This window comes from Poecilia latipinna, unplaced genomic scaffold, assembly GCF_001443285.1.
Source record: "Poecilia latipinna isolate Pla-1442-1.1 unplaced genomic scaffold, P_latipinna-1.0 Scaffold1353, whole genome shotgun sequence".
In the NCBI taxonomy this organism is placed as follows: Eukaryota; Metazoa; Chordata; class Actinopteri; order Cyprinodontiformes; family Poeciliidae; genus Poecilia; species Poecilia latipinna.
Window position 1 is genome coordinate 118228 of NW_015113969.1, and position 23830 is coordinate 142057.

General features: G+C 38.9%; 3 protein-coding genes across 5 annotated transcripts in view; 1 reads left to right on the forward strand and 2 right to left on the reverse strand.

Annotated features, from left to right (window-relative positions):
- Positions 1-652: 652 nt before the first annotated feature.
- LOC106961959 (poly [ADP-ribose] polymerase 12-like) lies at positions 653-6921 on the reverse strand. Its single transcript, XM_015056092.1, has 11 exons — positions 6502-6921; positions 5513-5648; positions 5144-5417; positions 4869-5030; positions 4599-4782; positions 3540-3714; positions 2645-2871; positions 2436-2523; positions 2210-2337; positions 1908-2059; positions 653-1797 (listed from the first exon to the last, which is right to left on the reverse strand). Exons 1-11 carry the CDS (start codon positions 6822-6824, stop codon positions 1541-1543), a joined length of 2106 nt encoding a protein of 701 aa, XP_014911578.1. The 5' UTR covers positions 6825-6921; the 3' UTR covers positions 653-1540.
- Positions 6922-7144: 223 nt separating this feature from the next.
- cfap263 (cilia and flagella associated protein 263) lies at positions 7145-12250 on the forward strand. The gene is made up of 9 exons (XM_015056094.1): positions 7145-7297; positions 7819-7954; positions 8533-8694; positions 8771-8920; positions 9299-9421; positions 9848-9946; positions 10057-10164; positions 10624-10779; positions 10967-12250. Exons 1-9 carry the CDS (start codon positions 7227-7229, stop codon positions 11114-11116), a joined length of 1155 nt encoding a protein of 384 aa, XP_014911580.1. The 5' UTR covers positions 7145-7226; the 3' UTR covers positions 11117-12250.
- Positions 12251-12463: 213 nt separating this feature from the next.
- The window catches only part of srgap1a (SLIT-ROBO Rho GTPase activating protein 1a), a 46717-nt gene continuing 35350 nt past the window's right edge, over positions 12464-23830 (reverse strand). For 2 of the 3 annotated variants that reach the window (XM_015056090.1, XM_015056089.1), the window contains exons 16-19: positions 22434-22614; positions 20387-20524; positions 15214-15574; positions 12464-14210 (exon numbers count right to left, since the gene is read on the reverse strand). In XM_015056090.1, the coding sequence (XP_014911576.1) occupies positions 13803-14210; positions 15214-15574; positions 20387-20524; positions 22434-22614 (1088 nt within the window). In that variant the 3' untranslated portion in view covers positions 12464-13802. Of the gene's footprint in view, positions 14211-15137; positions 15575-20386; positions 20525-22433; positions 22615-23830 lie in introns of all 3 variants that reach the window. The other variant, XM_015056091.1, reaches the window with a different exon arrangement.

The following is a 23830-nucleotide window of genomic DNA, read 5'->3' on the forward strand; positions in this document are numbered from 1 at the left end:
AATGTTCCACCAGTACATTCTCAAAGGTTCTTTTACTACAGATTTAATTTATCATGACATATGATTTGCATTTGCATACACATTCATGAACATATGCTTTCATTTACATATTTACTCACATAGGCACTCATGTGATGGGTGGATAGAGCAAGTGCATACAGACAGAAGGATTATTACAGAGTCCAAAAATTCATATTTATTTTCTGAAATGATTATACAGATATAGGCAGTGTCTATGCCTAAACAGAATTAGGCATAGACACATTGTTCATATGTTGAAATGTTCATTTCATATTGACATAATGAATTTCTTCTTTGTATTCTAGTGATATAATTTATTTATTTCCCCATTAGTTTATTGTACGTCACGTCACATATCTAACTTAATAGACCGTTGCAAAATAAAAACAAATGGGAACAACATGAAGCCAAAATATGTTTTGTGTGTCACATTTAACACCGTAAGCGAGTCTGCTAACAGTTCATCATGAAGCCATGTTGAAAAAGTTGAATTAATTTTTATGAAGCCAAGGAACAGATTCCATTTATGCTTTTGTTTGCGATGAAATTGACAATATCTCTCAGTGGGATCAAAAGAACACGGGTGTCGGTCAGTATTTTCAATCTTTTGAAAGATTTGATTTGAAGAAAGTGAGAGGACAACTTGGAAAAAGTTTATTAGCACTTTGGATAGGATAAGTCCATCCTTTTAACACTTTAAACAGCTTTTCTTTAAAAGATTAAACATAACATTTATTTCATTTTGATATTAAAATCATTTATATCTCAAGAGGTTTGTAATGGTGTTTACAGAGATTAACTAGGCAGGAATAAAAATAATTAGGGTTTTGCAAGAGGATGCATGCAGGTTTCAATTTCTCTGTATTTATACTTTCTAAAACACTTTGTTGTAAATCAGTACATAGATGCTTACTCTATAATTTAAAGGAAGTCCTTATGACCTGCTTTTGAAATCATTTTTTAAATAACCATTCATGTTATGGTGGATAATAATTAAGCTCCTTCTCTTCAATATAAGTTTGGCTTACAGTTAATCTGAAATATGATATTTGTAAAAGCAAGTAAACGTGTGTTTTTTTTCCCCATACATTTTGGTTTGCATGAAAATGTCAGCACCCCAACTTTCAGGGGACTTGGGTTATGAACAGACAGAATACAAGACTGTCCAATGCCCATATACTTGCTGCCACCTACAGTACTAAGAAGCAACAAATTCAAAATTGTGTTTTTGTGATATCCTGACAAATGAATATTTACTTAATATTTACAAAATACTATTTACTCATTTACTTAGGCAGACTCCCGACGGACATATAGTCACCCAAGGTTATGAAAAAAAAAGAGAGCTACTGAGCAGCAAGTACAAAATACACAAAGAAAGCCAGACTGCATGCTTTGGACAGAACAAAGAAACCCAGCAAAATGTTCCCTTATGTGTACTGGACTTTAGCAAGCTAAAAAGTGACCCTTTTTTTAATGATTTATTTCCCTTTAACAAAAGGGAATTAAAGCATTTATCTCATCTGTACTTGATTAGATACTCTGGATAAATCTGCTGTTTTTCAAAGATCACAAATATGCTGGGGTCTCTTTCAGAGTCAACACAGCTGTCATAAAGAGCTTTGCTTCCTGCTTTTGATGGTGGTCGAACGTAGCTGCTGCTTCCCTTTGTGTATTCACCCACCAGCACTCGAGCAACAAACATGATCTTGTTCAGACTTCCTCGGGTTCTGGAATATTTGTCTGAGTAGGAAGCATCTCTAGCAAAGTAGCTCCCTAGAAAGGAAAATAGTAGTTAAATGTTACAATACTTTTTCTAATTGTTCTAATTGTTACTTTTCCAACTCTGATTTGATCATTATATCACCAGAATATATTTTCTATACCTCTCCCATAGGCTGTTCCGTGGACGCCACACATCCTCCAGTCAAAGTTTTGATCACAAATGGCGTCAACCAGGCTCTCTTCTGTGCCGTGGAACAAAAGTTTCTCATCCACACGTTTCCCTCCATTCCTCTTCTGCATCTGGTCCTTCTGCCTGAAATAAAGCATAAGACTTATTATGCAGCACAGAAGTTAAGTGATAAAAATGACAAAATATGGATTTTATGACGAGCAACCAAAAAAAAAGCCGTGATAAAGGCTTCATCTTTATCACTGGATAGGGCAAATTTTCAACGTGTATCACCATTGAAAGACTTTCCACAAAGACGGGTTCTGGATTCTTTGGATGCTTTCAATTCTACTGCAAGGCATGGTGCGTCTGAAATCCTCCTCAATTTTATAATCTGGATCAATTCTGGAGAGGAGCACGAGCTGAAACATGACAGAAAAACGCAAGGCAAGGGGTACTTGTGTGTTTAATAACAAAATCCGTCAAGCAGAGTGAAATACAGGCTACACAATAAATATACCTTATAACTCAAATCAGGAAGGGCTTTCTTGTCCCAGTGGGGTGGAATATGTTCAGCTGTGGAGGAGCTGGAGCTGTGTGATGATCCACTATAAACAAGATCAATAAAAAAGGAAATATCCAAATAAATTAAGATTTTTAAAAAAAAAAATCTACATACAGTAGAAGTAATTTGTGTAAGCAGGAATTTGTGACATATGAACACAATACCTCTTGATGTCATTAACGTCCTGAGGTGACACAAAGCGAGGCCTCCTTCGGATCTCTCTCTTAGTTTTATATTTTAAATTCTGTTGAAACATCGTCTGGCTTCCTTTTGCACCTTTGAAATGCAAGGTGTATTGATGTTTGCCTGCCTGGAAAGTGATCTCTGCATCCTTGTCTGCCAGGTACATTTTCTCCAGAGTGTCAGAAGTCACTGTGGTGTCTCCTCCACCCTGAAAACAACACAAACATAAAAATACATCAAAGTGTAGAATTTATTGAAAATAAAAATGATAGAAATGTGATGTTCATGCCACATCAGTGACCACTACAAATCAGCTGCTATACAAATAGACATCAACATCTTGAACTGGTACAAAGTAATTTTTGATTGGTAATCAGTGGCACAAAAAGTGGGTGTGCTCGATATGGAACATACTGAGGCGTTGCGCTATAAGGGACGCCAAAGCAATGATGGAAAACTTACTCCTAATTGAGAACGCGCTGGGGCGCGATCTTATTCTTTCATTTAACTCATATTGTCATCTTATGACATGGACCTACAGATGGAGAGGCGGAGAACAGAAAGCTCTGTTCTCCGAGGGACAAGGACAAAGATGCATCGGGATGAAAAATGTTTTTTCAAAGTGGTTGACAGAGCAGGTATGCTATTTCAGTCTGTCATAGAGGGGCTTGTACATTTTCAGGTTAGCTTAAGTTAACAGTAAAATGACCGGTCACTGTCATTTTACTGTTGGATGAATTAACTGAAAGTGAAAGATTTTAAAAGAAATTATTTATAAATGCATGCAAGTAGAAAAAACGAGAGTTTCTATTTTGTAAAGTCGTCCATTAATCATAACAGTAATACGTAGTTTAACTACAGTTATATTCCAATCACCTGTCCATACTCGATCCATAAACCATTGTCTTCCTTCCAGTACCAAATCCACTGAGTTGTGAGAATGAAGTGTGGCGGATGTAGGACAGAAGAAGTTGTGGACAGGCGACGAACTGGAGACCCTTCGTAGGTCATCGTGTTAAAGTCAACATGCTGCTTAATGTTAGATGCAGATCTGAAAGGAAAGTAGATTCCCCGTATCACTGCTATCAGCATGTCTTCATATATAGCATATTTAAATCCCTTTAAAGCTGTCTGTATTTTGTCCATCATTTTATCCATGATGCTACTCCCACTATGCTCAAGCATGTGAGGATGATGTGTTCACAATGATCTGTAGAGTTACTTTTTTCACAACACCTATAATTTTATATGAAGGCCGTAAAGTTATATATATTGCTTTCATCAACAGAAAACTGCCACGTAACTGTCCTTCCAGCTCATTCTCCCACCTGATTTGTGTATTTTGCAGCTCCTCCAGCGTTACCATGGCCATCTTGGCTGCTTCTGTGATCAATTATCTCCTTGCCAAGTCAATCAGTTGAGAAATAGACTTTCTAGCTTTGGATGATGAAGCGAATTGTGTTGCTCACTGAGTTTCTAAAGACTTGTGATAGCATTTACAACCTAACTCTTCCTTAAACTTATTCACAAGTTTTTCCCTAATCTGTGTTCCTCTGTCTTTATACAAAAAGTATAAAGACAGAGGAAAGCTCCAAGAGCTTCTCTGAACAATTTAATTTATTAAATTGAACTTAATTTACCAATTAGGTGACTTTATTCTCTCTGAAGTTAACTGGTCACACTGGATTTAACTTGGGTGCAGCAGAGTAAAATAGGCTGAAATATCATGCTCAATTTGCTAGATTGGAAATTCATGCATTATTTTTAATTTAGCTTACCATTATGCACCATTTTGTGTTGATCTATTAGATGAAATACTTTAAAGTTTTTTTTAGGGGGGGGGCAGGGGGTTAAATACTTTTGCTAGACTCTGTATGCATCACAGAACACTAAACATCTGCAATCTGAATACTGAACATTTGTGTCTCTCTTTACCCAAGTTTCAGACTCGAGAGAATTCCCAATGTAGGCATCAGTGGATCCCTGCTAGTGTTGCATGTTGGGTCAGAGTATGCCTTTTCAATTTCTTCCATTAAAGGCAAGTCCTTCCAAGTAACACCGTCTCTGTGTAACACCTCCCATTTGTACGGTAGGTTCCAGTGGACACGCACGCATTTCTCTGCAATAGAAAACTCAACTTAGAACATTACATAGGGATTAAATTTACGTCAGGAGTGACGGGTCAGCTCAACCAGCAGCAGGTACCTTTGAAGCTGCAGCTTTTGCGAATATTATAGAGGCAGATCTCATTCCTTTCACCTTCACTGTTAGGTTTTAAAGGACTGACAGAGTTGGTGGGACTTCTAGGACTCATTTGGTGAGGCTGATGGGAAGACAGCTGATGACTGAATGTCACCACTGGAAGCACTGCAGGAGATGCATATATACATGTCATATAATACTCAAGTAAAAAAAAAAAGGAGAGAAATTATCAAGAGAAAAATTATCTCAAAACTCATAATTTCATTAAAGAGACCTACCTGGACCAGCAGCAGCAGCTGGAGTCTCGTGCTGTCCACATTGTCCAGTGATGATGAATTTATTCCTGTAAATCTTGTAAAGGTTTTGCATATTCTCCTGACTGAATCCTTTGAAAAGCTTCATTCCTCGTTCAACGGAATGGCTTCTCTTGCATCTTGAGCCATACCTACAGTCACCCTGGAGGAAATGCAGGCAGACATGGAGCTTCGTGCAGGAGGTGGTGAATCTGCAGGAGCCAAATGGACCATCACCCTTGTTGTAATGTGGACAGACCTTTAGAGAGTCATTGAAGAGGACAATATTTAAATGTGTCAAGCATAATGTGATAGCATAATGTTTTAATTATGATTTTAGTCAGCAATGCCTACCTCAGGAAGAAGAAAAGGATCATTCTGCAGTAAAAGCTGGAAAAGTTGTTTCTCTGTCAAGTCCTGGAGACCAAACCTTTGCAAAAGATCAGCGTTGTGTGGAGAAGCCAAACTGTGCGGATTTTTACACTTGGGTCTAAAACAATAAAATGCCTTCCAGTTAAAGACGTTGTATTGAATTAACAAATTCATCTAATTAATTAATTTAATTAATCAAAACACATTCTGTTTTTTTAACCGAAGCCTGTCTGTCTATTTGTCTATCTTCAGTATCTATGATAAACTGTTATTCATTTTCAGCATTAACAGAAACAAGCACTAAATAAATTACTCCATCTGTAATGAGTCGATGTAATTGATGAGTTAAGATGCTTTTTACTGAATTATTGAAAGAAAAATAATTTTTCAAGTAGTTTTCTAATGTAAAATAATCTTTTGGGGGTTTTTTTCTCTAGTGATTGAATAATGTTAAATGCTCCCAACGTCTGGATGAAATAAAAAGGAAGTTAAATGATTAAAGTTGAAAATCAACTTCAGAAATTCTATATACATTTTCTTTCATTGGAGATCTGCGACACACTGAACTCATTTGACCTGTCAAAGTCGATTGATATGGGTTGAAACTCCCAAGGACAATGCCATTGGTCCAGATTGGCTAACTTGCACATCTGATTATGCAACTAAATCCGACAGCTTAAATGTTTTCGTAATTGTACAGGATATCTTTTAAAACGATTCATTGTATTGACATAATAATAAAACATTTAACTGTATGTTTTTTTTATTATTATTTTTCACAAACTTAAATTTCCCACTAAGTTTATTATGATTTTCTTTAAGGCTCCACTGTTTCAGTGCCTCTAATCCAATACAAGTAAAAGATCTTCGAACTGAGTTTAAGCCGCATCTAATGTATGACCTTAAATAACTTATGAGAGATGCTACAAGCATTATACTAAAAGCAGTTGACATATATAGAAGAAACTTACCCGAAGGTGCAGCCTCCGCAGACAAAATACCTGCACAAGTGTAAACTATCACACAGTCCGCATTCCCCAGCTTTTCTCTGGCAAAGCCTCAAACTGGTTTTAGCAACAATCAGACTGTCAGGCCTGATGTTACCGTCAGGAACCCGCTGTTTACCCTCCCGAATCGCAATCTTACCGTCGTCGAAAAGAACGGAACGCAGGTTCGCTAGTTTAACTCCAAAGCTGTTTTGTGCGAGCTTCGCATTCAGCTGCCTTACCTCTAAACAACCGTCATTATCGCACAGAATCTTGAAAACTAATTTTGAATTACTAGTCGATGCCATCCCGAAAGAAGATGCATCAAATAATCACTCAAGAAAACAGTCTACAGCTGACTTGAGGCAACAACACGCACAGGCCCATTTATATAGAACTGAAAACCGAAACTTAAATCGAAACTCTGTTGACAAAAAAAAAATAAAAAGCAGGACTGACGCGTTCCCAAAACTGAACAATTATGTTCTTTTTAGTTCCTTTTAAGATGCAGATAGTCTGGTGTGAGAGTCAGAAACAAAATTAGCTTTATTTACTTATCAATTAAACATCTGAAAGTCGAGCCCAAACTCAAAACATGAATCTTTAAATAGGATCTTTACGTCATTACGTCAGTACGTAAAGCAATGCGAACCATGGCAACCACTGTTTAAATACTTCCGTTCCTAGCAACCCAGCAGTAAGAGCTCTTGATGGAAGTAAAAGAACAATATTCAGTAAATAAACAGAAAGAACTTCTTCACAACCAAGTTAAAGAACTGAGGTAAAAATATAAAATATTTAGAGGAAATCAGTTACAGTTTGCGTGTTTGACGTACCAGATTTGTCTTAAACCTGTTGACTGCTAATTCTTAGATAGCAGGGTTTTTTATGTTTATCTTATAGTAAAAATATCTAAGTAGATAAATTAAATACTTGCTTAAAAAACGGTAATCACTTCTCTATATACTTTTAACGCTTTTACAAAAGTGTAACTTACCTACTTGCCGATACAGTTACAGCTTTTACTTTAGAGAGGTGACTTCAGTGTTAATGCAACTTTCATCACATTGCACACTTATGACAAAGATATATTAATACTTTTTTATATACACATACAGGACTTTACTTTATAACTTTACTGGTTAAAAAGTAAAGTCCTGCTATTCTTCTTTGCTATAGCTTCTAAGTCACAAGATAAGCAGATTTGTTTATTAATTTTGTTTGTGTTTATATTATCAACAGAAAGCTACCTTGGATATCCGATGTATAATTAAAATAAAGACAATTCCTTCTTTGTCATAGGGGTTCTAATGTAGCCCTCCTGGCAGAAAATGACATGTTTGAACACTTCATTGGTCGTCTGGATCCTCAGCACTTGGAGTCCAAAACTGGGGGAGAAGGTCTGCAATTAACACAAGGCTCCAACGTGGATGGTGGGGTAAGAAAACCCATGCTTTCCATACAGAAAAAAGCAAATACATTATGGAAACATAAACCATTAATACAGTACTGGTCTCCACAAGTAGAACATTAAACCATGGGATAAAGTTCAGCAGAAAGATCCACAGAGGTCCTCACTTTACCAGTTTTGTGTCTGACAAACCAAACACAAATAAGCAGTTAGAGTCAAACATCACAATCTCTTCTGCTTGAAGGGCTCATGCTATTTGGGCTTATCGGTGACCTAGAGAATACTAGACTGTTTGATTGTACGGCTTAATTTTTTTACATGGTAATATTACAGAGTAGATAAGTAGTTAGGTATTTGCTGTAACTAAATCTGTGCGATTATCGCTAAAATTTGAAAAGATACTGTTTTTGGAGTATGAGTAGCAAACTGCACTATTCCCAGGAAGTATATGTGTACAATAGTATAATCCCTGAGTTATTTAAATATAAAAATATGATTTAAGACTTTGGATAGTGTTGCAGTAACCTGCTTGGTTTGGTGAAATACCTCCAAAATCTAATTATGTTGTCGCATTAGACTTTTTATGTTTTTGTGTGTCTCCTCAGGGAGCTGAGAGGAGGCAGAGGCCTCAGTACAACTTATCAGAGCCTCTCCAGCTGCTGACCTTGGAGCAAAAACTTTATGTGGCACAGAGAGAAGCAACTGAGACACAGGCAGATCAGGAAAGACTCAAAGCGAACTACGAGAGAATTCTGGACAACTACAAGGTTACAACAAGCTTTTTCAAACACAAACAAACATACGTGAGAGACATTTGTTCAGAGGTTCTGCTTTGTTTTCCAGTCTTTTATAAAAGAAACCGACTTGCGTTCAACTGAGATCAAGAAAGCCAAAAAAGATTTTGAACGCAGATTCTTAAAACCTATGAAAGGCAGTTTTCTGGAAGTAAAGGAGCTAGAGAAAGTTCTCCAGCACATCGAAGACAAATCAAAGGTAAAATTGGGCTTCAGTCAGATAATACCTGCACATGCAAGAAAATTATTTGAACAGTTTCTGTGTTCTCATACTTGTATTTTTTTCCAAAAACAGATGCTCCTTCTAGCAAGCAATTTCCACCACTTATTCACATATTTCTGCATTTATAATCTTAACAAAATCACGTTATAAGATCTGGATAAAAGCAATACAAACTGACTTTTGTACTATTTGTGCACCTTTCTCTCTATGTGACAAATGTCAGGAATATTACCATTACTAATAATATAACATTCCCTTTCATTAAATTTTTTTTTATCCTTATTTTCTCAAATATCTATCCCTATCCTGCTTCATTAATCATGTTCTTGTAACTACTAAAATGAATTATAACAGGTCACCCAGCTGGAAAAGTTTCACCAGAAGAATAAGGCATTGAGAGTCCAAGTGATGAAGCTCCTGCAGCAGCTCCAACAGAAAAAAGAGACGAGAAAAGCAGAATTTGAAGTAGAGGAAGAAGTGAGTTTATTAAAACAGAAGTGGAAAAGGTTGTAATTATGTCCCAAGACTTGAATCCCTCGAATAAAGGTTGTTCTTTAGCTCTTACCTTCTTTCTATGCATCATACTTTCCCTGTGTCTATCCCTCCTTTTCTTTGTTTTGTCCTTCTGTGCTTGTTCTAGTGATTATCTTTCTCCCTGTTTTTCCTTCCTTTTTTCTTTCTGTTCTTTGTGATGCCCTTCCATCCCTCCCTTCCATGAATCTTATACTTTAAAATGAACGAAAGTAACTGGTAACTTGATTCTGGAAAAAGCTGAAATATTTACATGAGAAATGTAAAGAAACTCTGAACATGTTATGCATCAAAAGATTTAAGAAGCAGCTGATTAAATCATTGCCTAACTTTTGCTTGTTGGAAAATAATTTAGGCGTTTCTGTCCAATAGATATTTTTCCAGGAGTACGATGAACCCCGAATGGACAAAAAACTAAATGAACTTAAACACAACAGTTCTAAGGTTCAGCGTCTCCTCAGTTCACACAAGGTAACTTTATGTGAAAAGATGCCATTTGCTTTATGTGTAAAACAGAACATTTTAACAGTAAAGTTTGCCTTTATTGTCAAATCTGCATCTGTTTGTGTTTTTGAGGACAGGAGAAGCTGCAGAGTTTAACACTGGAGTCCACAGAGCTGAGCAATGACATCACTAAAAGAAAGGAAATTCTTGCAAAACTTGAGAATGAGATAAAACGTGCGAAGAAGGTTGTTAAAAATAATCAAACTTGAAGAAGTGAAATCTTGAAGCCATATTCAATAAACTGGCTTATGCATTTGGATAAGATTCGTTTGTTAAACTAAAAGTACCTTTTGAAAAAACAAAAGAACAGTCCTTGAATAAGTATTAGACATGTTTTTCATTAAGCTCAAAATGTAATTTTAATTAATCTATATAACATAATTAAGTTAGTAAATTGAGTTACTGAAATATTTGAACTTTTCAATAATATTTAAATTAAAGAATATGACTGTAAAACCTAGCAACTATGAAGTGAAGTATTTTTGTAGCAGTTGAAGTTGAAAAAGAAATGCTTTCAACTACTGATAATTTTACAAACTTGTTTCTGATAAATTTGAGATTCTTTTGAAATTAAACAAAATCCATTCTTTTGTTAATTAGTATAAAAAATATATACTTTTTGACTTTTTTTTTTCTTCCTTTAGGAGAGTTTAAAGGCAGAGGGGCTCAACCAATTCCTGTGCAAAGAGCTTACAGATTATCACGTTCCTGATATCACAGAGTATTTTTTCGCCAAGGAAAAACACAAGAAGCTGCTACAAAGCATTCACCATTGGAAGAGACATGTTGGGATTGCTGAGGTAAATATATATTTTAGCCCTACCCGGCGCTTTATCGTGACTCCCAGTAATGATCTGCTGGATTTGTCCCACGTGTAATCAATATAATCAAAATTTTAATTTCAGTACACAAACATGTCTGGCTGGTTGGGTGGAGGGAACTGCTGTGTTATTGTATCCAACACAACACAGTCTTTGTTTTTACTAGATGGCCTTGAAGACTCACAGTAGAGAATGGAGAAGACAGAGAGGCACTCTCACTCCTTCAAACAGCGCTGAGGCTGGAAGTCGGTATGGCAACCCTCGGATGTCAGTAAAGCTCCCACATATAGCAGAAGACTGTACTTTAGACAAATGATTTTCTAGATAGCAATGAAGTAAATGTACAGTAGAAATCACAAAAACGATACTTTTTCAAAGCTAATCTCACCCGACAGGATAAGTAGCTTAAAAACAGCGTAAGTATTAATATGTAACTTTTTGTGTCTTTTCTTTTAAATTTAAATGTAGTCTTCCATAAAGGAACAGTCATGAAAAAAAAAAAATAAGTGTACAATTTATATTTAGAATTTTGTTCAAATTTTCGAGATTGTCAATTGGAAGCCAAATGTTTATCTCATGTGGTCTATCCCACCTTTCCAATTTCACTGAGGAGTACATGGATACATTCACATTATCTACTTTATTTAAAAAAATATATAAAAGCTTTCGCTGTAGTAACTCTTAAGGGATAGAAGAAATTATTCAGGCTTCTGGAAACGATGGCGCGAGTGTCTGCAGGGTGATGTGATGCCTGCAAGTTTTGCTAAATGTACCATCACATTTAACAAATGTTTTGTTAAATCTTGGCAGATATCTTTATTGAATTAAAACCATGTGTGACAAACACCTTTTATTTTTGTACGTCTTGATGTTTGTGTCTCACCTGTGCAAAAACTCCCTAAGCGATGTCCTGTAAATGCACTGAAACTCTTTAAAATAAAAGTAAATAAAGAAAAATCCACCTCAGATTCGACAAACTATTTTCTTTATTAAAAAAAAAAATCCTCCATTGAAAGAACTTTAGATGTTGTGATGTTACATGCCATATTTACAGGTATATACATAAAAGTGCAATGTCACAATGTGTAAGCCGGTTAATATTATATCTGCCATAGAGCCGTTTGGGAAACTAAGTCTTAATGCATTTCTACTTGCTACACTGCATTTTACTGAAAACCACAGCATCTAAGTTGAAAACGCAACAGGACAGAATGTCTGAAGTTCCACTTAAACATTTTCAAAGGCACTTTTCACAAGTACATACTACTGATGTACAGAACAAACTAGTTTAAAGTTCACAGACAGCTTAACGGAGTCCTGCTGCTGATCATGTTACATTGTGACCAGAAAAAAAAAAAAAAAAAACACCGACAACTGGCTTCATACTGATGCCAACGTCTTCTGCAACATGGGCTCAGAGTGATTTTAACCCTCCAAAATCAAACAGAAATCACAAACGATTATAAAAATAATGAAATTATTAATTCAGAAATTAACTTTTGATCCATTCACACGTTTTTTTTAGTCAAGTCAAAGATGGTGTAAACTTGCTATTAGAGAGCATTTCCTATTCTTGCAAACCAGATCCATGTATAATAATATACAAATGACGTGGATCCAGCGATTGTTTCTATATTACAGAGTCTGGCACAAACAAATTTCCATCTTGAAATTATTGTTCCGGAGCAGGGCAATGTGCAGTCTTTTAGTTTTTTTTCCCCATGTCATTTAGTTGAAATCATAAATCCGCACAGAAGTAATAATACCAGTCCAAGAGAAGTAGCCACAACAACAACAACAACAACAAAAAAAAAAAACAATAGGCAACATGCTCACCTGAACAGAACAGACTGTAAGGCTCAAACTGTTAGCCTCCCTCACAGACAGAAGCAGGACGAGGAGGGCGGCTGTATGACGAGGCTTTCACACTAACAGTCATAAGGTCCATGGCTACCGGCAGAAACTCGGGCAAAGATGCTGCCTTAAGTCTAAACGCATCAGTGAATGTGGAGGTTCAACATCCATGCTTTCACCTATACACAAGTCTTTGGGTAGATAAAGCCAAGGCATACAGAAGGCTATGACATGTGGTCCGCACTGTCTGAAGTCATCGTTCACACTCATGGCTGACACATAAACAAAGGCATACTTACAGTTTTAGGTATAGACGCAGAAATCGAAGCACACAGGTTCACAACAAAGTAGTGGTTTTATCCAGTTCTTCCACCTTTCTTCTTGTTTTGATACAACAAAATTTCATCAATCTGAGTGAGCCCAGAAAAGAGGCGTAATCTACACCTCCGCGTAAGACGACTGATCATACACCTTGCAGAAAATAAAATGAAAAAAAGCTGCGGTTTACATGCTACCGAAAGGAAGGGTACAAGCTTCAGTACTTTTCATTTATTAACAGAGTACCGTTAATAAATAAGTTGCGGAGCCACAGGATTGGCAACCTTTTAAGCAGTTTATTGTCCAGCACATTTTAACATCAGAATGTTAAAATCAGTTACATTTCCAGTTAAGTCTGTAAGAACGTTGGTGGGATTCACGGCTTCAAGGGCACTCCCAGAAATAATCCTCTCGTTTTAGCCGCTGTGGTCACTGCAGTTCTCTCTTCAGGCTTCTCTACAAGTAACTTGCTTTAGTTCTTTATCACTTGTAAACGAAACTAAATCTAAAATCTCAAGGAAGATGTTGTGATTTGTTGTTCAAATTCGTTTTTAAAAACCTTATACTGTAAGGTAGTTGGTAACCTAAGCATATTAAAATAAAACCGCATGTTGCTGACGCAAACGATTTGCTCGGATAACAAGTCTACATTGCAACTACATCTTATAATTGGAAAGGTTACAAAGATCTCTTGGATCTCGTCCTCTTCTTTTCCGTGCATTGACGACACAGGTGGAAGTTCAGACAGAGACTCCCAGGAATGGGCTGAGAGTTTTGCTTTCCATCTCTTGTTCTTTTTTTTGTTGTTGTTGTTTATTTTTTCCCAGAGCTTACATGGTACAGGATTTATCTAGAGGGTCCTGAGCAGCCCCAGCAGGGGGCTGCGGGGCCTGATTGGACTTAGGCATGACCATAGGTTTGGGCCTCAGAGCAGGAGGTTTCAGCTGCACCCCCATGCGTGGCGCCACCATGGGCTTGAAGGTGCTCATGGCCTCGCTGGAGGAGCTGGTGCTGCGGCGGATTGGTGGCTCGGTGTTCGCCGTCGACCTCAGCATGACGCCGTGGATAGGGCTCAGGGACTCGTTTGAACTTGCCATAGTGGGGCCACCGCCGCCGCTGCCGGCGGTCTGCCGCTGCTCCAGGGTGTCCAGCACAACGTCAGGGGCGTGCTTAGCTGAGCTCTGCCGCTCCAGCTCGCGCAGCTCGTTAAGGGCAGTGTTCATCGTTTCCTCTATGTCCTGCAAAGCACAAAGAGTGGAAGAGAGGTGAGGACTTTGGAGAGAACCAGAAGAGAAACAGAGTCTATACATCAAAACCTAAAAGCTATCTGTAGGATCATTCTAACTTACAAAGGAGAAAGTTACAGTGTTCATAGGCAAAATATGATCAAGACAACTGCATGCATATGAACAAAAATGTATTTTGAAGGCCGAATCTTACCAAATGTTAGAGCAAGAAAACCTAAACATCTTGAAAATATGGTAAATTAGATTATGACTTTCCACTAGAAGTCATAATATTTTAGTGGAATCCATGGGGAAGGTGCTAGTTTATTAGACCTCCAAGCTACTGCTAGCCAGTTCTCCTGACTTTCTCCTGCTTTAGGCTCATGTATTTTCTTTTAGCTTTTCATTTTTTTTTTCAATATTGTACATGGGAATGGATTTAACTATTGTAAGCTACAAGTGTTAACACAGCTGAAAAGGAAAAGTTTCTAAAGAAATAATGAGAACACAGTGAACGTTTTCTACTATGCATGCATAGAGCTAGAGGAAATATCATGCATGCTGACTTTCTACAAGGAAAGAGATGCAGAGATGATGAAAGAATCATCTGAGCATTTTCACAGTAGGCAGGCAGACAGCCTAGCACAATCACAAAAGCTCTTTGTGACCTCAGGAATGGTCTCTGAACTTTAATATATCTGCCGCTATATTCATACTTATGAATATAGTCAAATACACAAACTGAACAACTCAACTACTGAGTTGAAATGGATATTCTAAGCGATTGTGATGATTTTCATTATTGCGACACAAACTTCTACCGAAGGAGTCCCGATGCCAAGCTGTGCCCCCTGCTGTCTGCCTGTGAAGCTAATAGTTTGCGTGTTCATAGCACACAGACACAGAAGCAGCCAGAGGAAGCAGAAGACAGGGACTGACTATGTTTTTACAGGGCGGGGCAGGGCTTTGATGGTGGAGGGAGCTGCGGTCTGGTCGCCGCTCGTCCCGCGCTGACCTGTGCGATGGTCTCCGGGTCCAGGGGCTTGCCGCTGTGGTGGTGATGGCTGTCAGTAAAGCCCGTGTACTGGCCTGAAGAGGTGGAACGACGGATCGGCGGGCTCTCCATCTTCTTCAGGGACTCGTGGCGGCTGATGTTGGTCAGGCTGCCGTGGCCGGTGCGCCGCCGCCGCTCTGGGCTGTCCATCGGCATGTGGTTGTGGCTTCTCAGCATGTCCCGGGGGCTGAAGTGGCCCAGAACCGGGGAGCCCATCTCCGGGGTCCCTCCGTGGCCCTGCTGGGACGAATGCAGCATGCAGTGGACGTTGCTGGGGCGGGCCGGGGGCCGGCGAGTTGGTGGGTCCGACCTTTTTCTATGCCTACGTGGGTAGAAGCGTGAGACGGAAAGGAAACAAATCGACATGTTTAATTGTGGCGTTTTGTTTGACATTAAATGTGACATTGTCAAAATAAAAACTTTAAATTCATCCCCTCTGTTACTTCATCCAGTGACCTCGCCTTGAAACATTTAAATGTTTTGCTTAAGGTTTAGGGAATCTCTCTGACCCATTAATCTCACTTTGTAGTACTCCCCTCTGTTCTCTATTAAAGTTGTTTCACCAAGGGGGCAGAGCGGGTCTGGATGTTAGCCAGAGGAGCGACGTCTGGGGCTCATCAGAGCACTAAGACACGCTCCGTGGAAGAAGCTGCAGCTGCTGAAGCAGTACGTCTGTCCTCTGTCTGAACCTGGACCAGCTTACTCAAAACAACACTTATTCCAACAGGCTTGTATTTGTAATACAGAAAGCTGGGCATGTTCCTTTTCACTCCCGCTACAATGTATGAGGTGGCAACAATTTTACATCTTCTCCCTGGAGACGTTTGAAATGCCTCATAAAAGGCAGAAATTGCAACACATTCAACCGAGTGTTGAAGTTGGCTCGCCATTTTTTTAACAACCTGTAACAGAGAAATATTCAGTAGTAGCCGTTATGTTTAATTTGATGCAACCGCAGGAGACATTAAAAACTGAAACTACGTTCCTATTTTAAAACTGTTAATATTATCATACAGACTTTAGCAGTTAGTACTGTATTCCCTGAAAAGGCCACGAATGAAAATATTAGATCAATGATATCTGGAAACTGGCGTATGTAGGATCAATAATTTTAATTTGTCCCCCGTGATGAACAAGAGGTGAATTACTCAGCCGCTAATCACTTCTCCAAGACAAATAGCTTCAATTTGAGGGTTTACATCTGCCTAACGAGCGCTGTCTGAGCCATAATCATTAGGATTTAGAAGCAGCTTCATCACTCTTGTTAGAGATTTTTTGGTATTATCATTTTATTACTTTAGTTCATATTCAGTCTGATGTTAATCAATAGTTAATCAACATTCAGTCTATAGATTATTAAAGTGTTCTCTTCCTTCTGTGTGTATAAACTGACCTGGACGCCCCGTCTGCTTGTTTGTCTTCATGTGAAAGTTAAATGTGTATTTCCCAGACCTTAAATTATGTTTCCACAGGTGCCTCCTTATCAACCGGAATACTCCCTACCTTAGAAACTGCCTGTGTGCAGTAATATTTTGTCTCTGCCGTCTTTCTTCCCTATCCTCCCTCTTTTTGCTTGATAATAAAAGACGAGCTGTAACCAAGGGTCTTTAGAACGCTCAGTGAACGGCTTGGAGGAGCAGTTTGCTGAGTTTTCTCCTTTTGCAAAAGCTTGGCCATAAAATTCATATACGTTGTCTGTGGTTCTTTTATGAAGGTTCAAGAAAAATACCTATCAACTCTGCTACACAAGAAGCAATAATAAGGATGGAAGTAAAGGACACCAGGGTTTTGAGAAGGACGATTTGAACTCTGGAAAGCAAAAGTTTGGCAATAGGTTTGCAAAATTGCATAATTTATAGACATGATTTGAGAAGTCTTATGTCAAATCAAGAAGAGATGTAGTTTGTAGATATATCAGAATGTATTTCCACTTAATTTTGAGATTTTTATAATTTATTTGAAACACTTCTTTTTTTTTTTAGGGTTCAAATAAAACCTGTGTGGATCCCCTCCAAAACAAAAAGGCTGCATACCCCAGCTAACATTTGAAAAAAAAAAAAAAAAATGTCCCTCTGCAAACTGTGCAGAGAACCCACACTTTACCAAAAAGCTTCTGATCTAAAATATGGTAGTCATATTAATTTGCTTGGTGTCTTGGCATACATGCTGCTTTTAACATAGTCCACACATTTACAACAAGGTTGAGGTCAAGGCCATTTCAGAAACAAAACACCTGTACAAACCCTGCGCATACTGACATGATTTATAGCTGCTAGATTCTACTTAGGCTTGAAAGTTTCCCTCTGACTCTTCCTAACATACTCCTTCCCATTATTGCCAGATAGCTCCATCTGTTCTCGACTAATCATTTCGCCAGAAAGCTTTTGGCTTCTCTCAGTTGGTATCTGGAAATTTCAGTCAGGCTATGAAGTGTCAATTTTGGAGCATGAACTTCTTTCTTTGTCAGTGCTCGCTATTGCCCTGTTGATCCTAAACTGGCTTCCACAGTGAACAGTGATACTGACAAACCAGCAGTTTGCAGTCCATGCTAGATTTTAGCCTTTAGTGGATTCTGGGTTGTTATAACCGATTTACCGTCATCTCCAGGGGAGCATTTCAGTGAAATGGACGTAGTTGGGTGTTTCAACAGAACAAAAATCAGAAAAAGGGTTCTGGAGTGGATAAAGGAGCTTAAAGCTTCTGAAATGTCCCTGATGTCAAACCTTTTGGAAATGTATGGACTATGCTTAAAAGCAGGATTCATGCCAAAAAAGAACCAATTAAAATTACCCCTCCCATTTCAAATAAGAAGGTAAAATCCATCAAGAATTTCTCTGAATGTTTATTGCAACAAAGAGCATCTTTTTTTCCCCTGCAACTTGCAATTATACAAAATCGGTGCTTTAATGAAATAACATTTGCAATAAATCAAAACCACCGCGTCCAATCATTATTGAAGACAATCAGTGTTATAAAAAACTGTTTAAATAAACCATTAAAAGTGCCAAATTAATATGGCTTTCGTGGCCCATCTTTTTTCTGACTGCAGTAAGGATTCTTTTTAGAGTAAACAAGTGTAGGAACAAGTCAGAAACAGCAGGTGGAGCAGTGGACATTCATATAAATAGTCTTCTACTGGGACAAAGTGTACACTTATTTTACAAGCTGTCTTCAAACTGACAGCTCACATACTGCCCATTGTTGCTTTTGGTAGTAAAGAGATTAAGATCACAAAACAATCTACAAGTCTTTCATCAAATCGATAAACTGACAGATCGCTCTGGTCACATAATTTTGACCTCTTCTCCATCAATAGGACCTTTGAGAGGTCCATCAGAGAGGTGAGCTGTTGGGAAAGGAAATTCTCTAAATGAATTCAAAATTTAAGGACTTACTGGAAAGCGAGGAAGGGGGGTGACAAGAGGAATGGAAAGATATGGCTATCACCAAAGTGACAGGAAGGGTGTTGCAGACGAGACCATAGACAGGAACACTGAAGCTAAAAGGATGACTTATTCCGTTATATCCTTTAACTGCACACCAGCAGCTGCAGGGCTGCAAATATTGGCAGCATGAATCATCAACATTTCAACAGTGAGGAAGAGGGAGTGAGTACAGCTGAGAATAAAATAGCAGTTGTTCATGTATTCGGAAAAAGCAGGAACTAGTCAGACACTTCAAGGTCACTGAATCCAGCCGCAGATACGCACCAAACGAGGGGGGGGAGAGAAAGGAAGACTAAATGCTGGCAACCGACCACGAAACACAGCCAAAAAGAGACTTGAGGTGTGATTGGATATGTACGCGTGTCATTTTCACTTTTGGGGGAGATTCCTCCGGGTGAATGAATGAAATGATTTGCAATTACTCCTGCAATCTAAGAGGAACCGTCTGGACAGGGTTGGTTAGGAAAAAAGCCATGGGTCAAGTTGAGTTCACTGTGATTAGGCTTAGGGAGGTCAGATGTGGATAAGCAATGACACAAGGAGGATCAGGTGCATTCTCGCCAACACTTTCTAATCCAATAAGATATAAACATTTGTTGACAGACTCTTGGTTGGTGTATCTTTTTTTATTTTTAATTACAAATTTTAGTCACACTTATGTGTGAAACTGTGGGCCCAGTAAGCAGCGTTATACTTTAAAGATATTTTTCTGCCATATTTTTACCAACTGTACGCTGACAATAAAGATCACAGCTGACTAATGAAGCATGGATTCTCACTGAAGGATTTTACAAAATACACAATGAATTTTGAAACTGAATAAAATAAAAATATATACTTAATCTGCTTTGCGTGTATTTAAGTTGATGAGATCACAAGAGGCACAAGAATCAAGTCGATTAGCTTGCATTAATAAACTAAAGCAAATGAGCGACTTTTGACACATTTCAGCTAAGACGCTAAAGCCTTTTAGCTGCATCTGATCTGCAAGCTGTTCAGGTTTACACGTCTGACTCCATGACCCAATGAAGATGCGGAAGCAAAAGCTGGAGCAAACTGAGGATGACAATGAAATGTAACTAATCTGTACAAGTCACTGTTCAAATTATTCCACATTGGTTGGTGTGCATATTGAACACTTGCTAAGAGGGTAAATGTCATATTTTGCTTGTATCGCAGAACTGCTTCTTGGTTTCTGTCTCCTAAGTGATTGGATTATTTTTTCTTAATTCTTCCCTCTAGTGTAGGGATGAAGATGCTACCAGAGGTGAAGAAAGTGTCTGGTACGACTAAATAAAAGACAAACTGTTGGGTGATTTGTAACGATCTCGATTAAGGCAACAAGCCAAAACGTGTTGGTCTGCTAATAACGCCCATTTGCAGACCAAATAAACTTGTTTCAAGTGTTGCTAGAGTCTTCACCTCACCTTGAATCTAACTGGTAGGACTGGGATTAAAATCTGTCAGTCTGGGAATCACCTTTGGTGGTAGTAGCAAATGTTTTCTGAAATCCATGCAGCATTTTCACATAAGACTCAAACATATTTGCCGTTACCATACACAGAACATAAGTCACGGAAAACTGTAGGTGATATACTACCTCTGAAGAAAATTTGGTTGATTTTACAATTTGCACTGATGTGGTTTTTAATTGTGGCAAACGTTTAAAATCTACCCCAACAGCGTACCTGGCGATGTAGGCCTCAGAGATCCTGGTATCGGTGGGTGAGCTGATGTCCTTTCCTGAACATTTATCTTCTCCTGCATGGCCACTGCTGGCCTCGCTGTCAGCCTTCTGACTCAGGCTGTCAGAGAAGTTGTCGTCACTGAGAAGCAGAGACATTATGACGTTGAGACATGGAAAAAGCAGAAAGAAGTGACAGACAGACCCAAAAAGGAGTAGCTCAGGGGAGGTGTGTGTGTGTGGGGGGGATAAAATCAGCAAATCAGTCGGTCTTTCGAATTTGCAGTTCCTCAATAACAGCGTTTGATATCGTTTTTCCTGCGAGTCAGCATCCCTCCGCTGCGTTCAAGGTCCTGAGAGTCATATGAGTCATGGTGCTTAGCCTTTCAGTATTCTGGTGATGCTCTGCAATGCTGACATCTTCTCACACACACATACGTACAAGCACAGCTGGATGGGATTCAGTGAGGTATGAGCCTGGATAATAGATACAGTTGGTGCCTGTCAGGTGGCAATAATCAGACCTACTGAGCTGCACTGCTGCCTCTTATGATGTGCATCAGACAGTCGCCCAAAGAACAAGTGAATAAATGCTTTAATGACCCTTACAGGTAGAAATGAAGACGTTATAAAAAGATGTGTTAAGCAGTCGCTAATTTGCAGAAGAAGTGACTATAAATGCTTTCACACACTTCTTAAGAGCTCAGGTTGTTACTACATTTTAGGTCAACTTGTACAGCTCCAAATTTCCCTTTGTATTCATCAAGTAAGAAGACACCCCATCCGCAGTGTCCCTGCTTGTGAATTATTGATAAGATTCATGTGGACGGGATTGTACCAGGGCAAGGAAGAGAAGAGGAGGCAGCAAGAAGAAATATTAAATGGCCATTTTGTCGACCAGCCACTAAGTGATTGCAGTGATTTTGTTCCAGTCCTAACGAGACATTGAATCCGGTCCATTAGGCGCCAACACTTGCAGAGGAAGAGTGTATGCTTGTTAGTGTTGGGAGTTTGACACAGTGACGGCAGGGCTGGTAAAGAGCCCTGGAGATGGAGAACACTCCACAGCTGAGCGGCTATGAGAGCAGCGGGCAAGACAAATGAGGCTGAAGGTCCTCTGCGCGTGACCCTTCAGTAACTGATGGCTCGGGATCGCTCAAGGAGCAAAGTCAACAGGGACAAGTGCGGTATTTAACCCACAGTTGTAGATTCATTCCCCTCTAGTATGAGATACACAGTTGCCCCAACAGCAGAAATAGAAATACACTAAACACTATGAATTGTTATATTTACAATAGATGTTTAAAATTCAAATGCGTGTACTAATGTGTTGAAACACCAAAAGTTTTTCAGGACCGCATGATATATCATAGATATATCACCATATTGTAATATTAATATTGCAAAGAGATATTTGGAATGCAATAACTGTTGGGTACTATGTTGCAAATTTAATGAACAGGGTTTTTTTTTTTTTTTTTAACCTACAATCACATGCAATAGCTAACGAGTTTACAGAGTGGTGTTCAGTCAGCTTATTAATATAGATGATTTGTGATGTTGCATTACCCTGCTGCAGTAGAAGATGGGAACAGAACATAAGGAAAAGGGAATGGTCAGCAACAACAGGCCCAACTGTTACATCACCAATGACAAGCTGAATTGTTGAGACAAGGCAGGATGGGTCCACGCTTTCATGTTGTTTATGCCAAATTCTGACCCTACAGCCAAACAACTGATGTAGAGAATCAGTCAATGCTTTTCCAATTTGTAATTGTCTACTTTTGTGAGCCTATGCAAACTGTTGACTCAGTTTCCTGTTCTCAGCTTTCAGAATAGGTATCCAGGTGTGGTCTTTTGCTCCTGCAGCCCACCTGCTTCAATATTTGACCTGTTGTCCATTCAGAAAAGATATTTCACATACCTTAGTTGCAACAAGTGGTCATTTAAGGAATAGTTTCATAACTAGTAATACAACAGGCGTTCTGGTGAGTGTATGTGTGCACACATTTCATACAATCATCCTAAATAAGTTGATTTAAGTCACTTACATATCCTGAACTACGATGTACTGGTGTGGTACCAGGCCGTCAATCCCGTTGTGTCGTCCCTCCCACCAGTCTTCAGACGCTCGTTGGTAAAGCAGCAGAGAGGCGCCCTTCTTGAAGGATAACTCCCGAGAGGAGCGCCCAACGTAGTCGAACTTGGCAATGGCCTCAATCGGCTCGCCCTCTGTCAACAGGAAGAGGATTACACGGGTCAGGCATCTCAGACGTGGCATACATCTTGGAGAGATGGCCAAAATCCTCTGTGTGGACATTTGCGGAGATTGATACGTGTGTTTTGCTGCAGACAACAAAATTCAAAGTACATTTGGTTAAATGCTAATACACAGTTCTAGCACACTGTGTTCAAGTGTGCTGATCTGGTTGGTTATTTCAGCTGTAGTCAATAGTAACCCAACTCCACTGGACCACAACACCAAAAGACCCAGAGGCACTTTAGCAGGATATATATAGAAAGTTTTGTGTGGAGATCTATATGACTAAGGGGCATGTCAGACACAGGATGGGTCATTAAACCAGGTTCATAACTGCTCATTTACTGCAGAAGCACAGCTCTGGTTCAGCTGAATAAAATAAAAGATTTATTTCTGGACAGTACTAACCACTACATTTGTTACCATCTTAGACTTCACCTGCAAACTCTTAACGTTAAGCTCTAACGTTAGTGTCTTCAGTAGTGTTTTGTATTCAAAGGTTCCCTCCTCTGAGCCCCTATGCAAGCACTCCGGCAACACGCATCTAAAAATAGCAACTTTATTTCTCCCGCACTCCTACCTCTGCTCTCCTCGCAGCACTCTCTCACTTCATGTCAGACAGGGGGTCCCTGGAAAGAAAAAGCCTCAACCTAACACAGATTCCATCTATATATACACTGGGAGAAAGAGAACAGAGTAAATGGCTTAAACTTGACTCACTTGTAAGATGCCATTATGATATGTCTTTTTCTACACACTTGAGTGGAATTTCCAGATTAGCTTCTGGGTGAAAAATGTAAAATATGACAGTGGCTTTTCCCCTTTTCAATCTCACTTGTTAATATTCAGCTTCTTTCCTTTTAACCTTTAACTTCCACACCGTCCTTGCACGAGCGGATTGCCAGTATTGACAAGACGGACGTGATGTGGCTCCAGTAAAAAGTGACAAGTCAGAATTTACTGTCTGAATTAATTGGGCTGCACCACAGCGGACAAAGCTGTTAATAAAGCTGACAGCAGGCGGCATGATCCACAAAGAGACTTCCCCTCTCCGCCACACTCCTCATGTGTCACTCCTTTCAGTGTTCACTTCCATCCTAATCTGATGCACAGATATTAATGCAAGATTTTTTTTTTTTTTTTTTTTTTTTTTTTTGCTCCCGGGGGGGGGGTTCAAACCAAAAGGGA

Coding starts and splice junctions, on each gene's coding strand:
- LOC106961959 (XM_015056092.1), bottom strand. CDS start 6,824: ATGGCATCGACTAGTAATTCAAAATTAGTTTTCAAGATTCTGTGCGAT. Junction 5,418..5,512: donor ATCCTTTTCTTCTTCCTGAG/GTAGGCATTGCT, acceptor GACTCTCTAAAG/GTCTGTCCACATTACAACAA. Junction 1,798..1,907: donor CGGAACAGCCTATGGGAGAG/GTATAGAAAATA, acceptor TTTCCTTTCTAG/GGAGCTACTTTGCTAGAGAT.
- cfap263 (XM_015056094.1), top strand. CDS start 7,227: ATGGAAGTAAAAGAACAATATTCAGTAAATAAACAGAAAGAACTTCTT. Junction 9,422..9,847: donor AATTTGAAGTAGAGGAAGAA/GTGAGTTTATTA, acceptor TCTGTCCAATAG/ATATTTTTCCAGGAGTACGA. Junction 9,947..10,056: donor GTCTCCTCAGTTCACACAAG/GTAACTTTATGT, acceptor TTTTGAGGACAG/GAGAAGCTGCAGAGTTTAAC.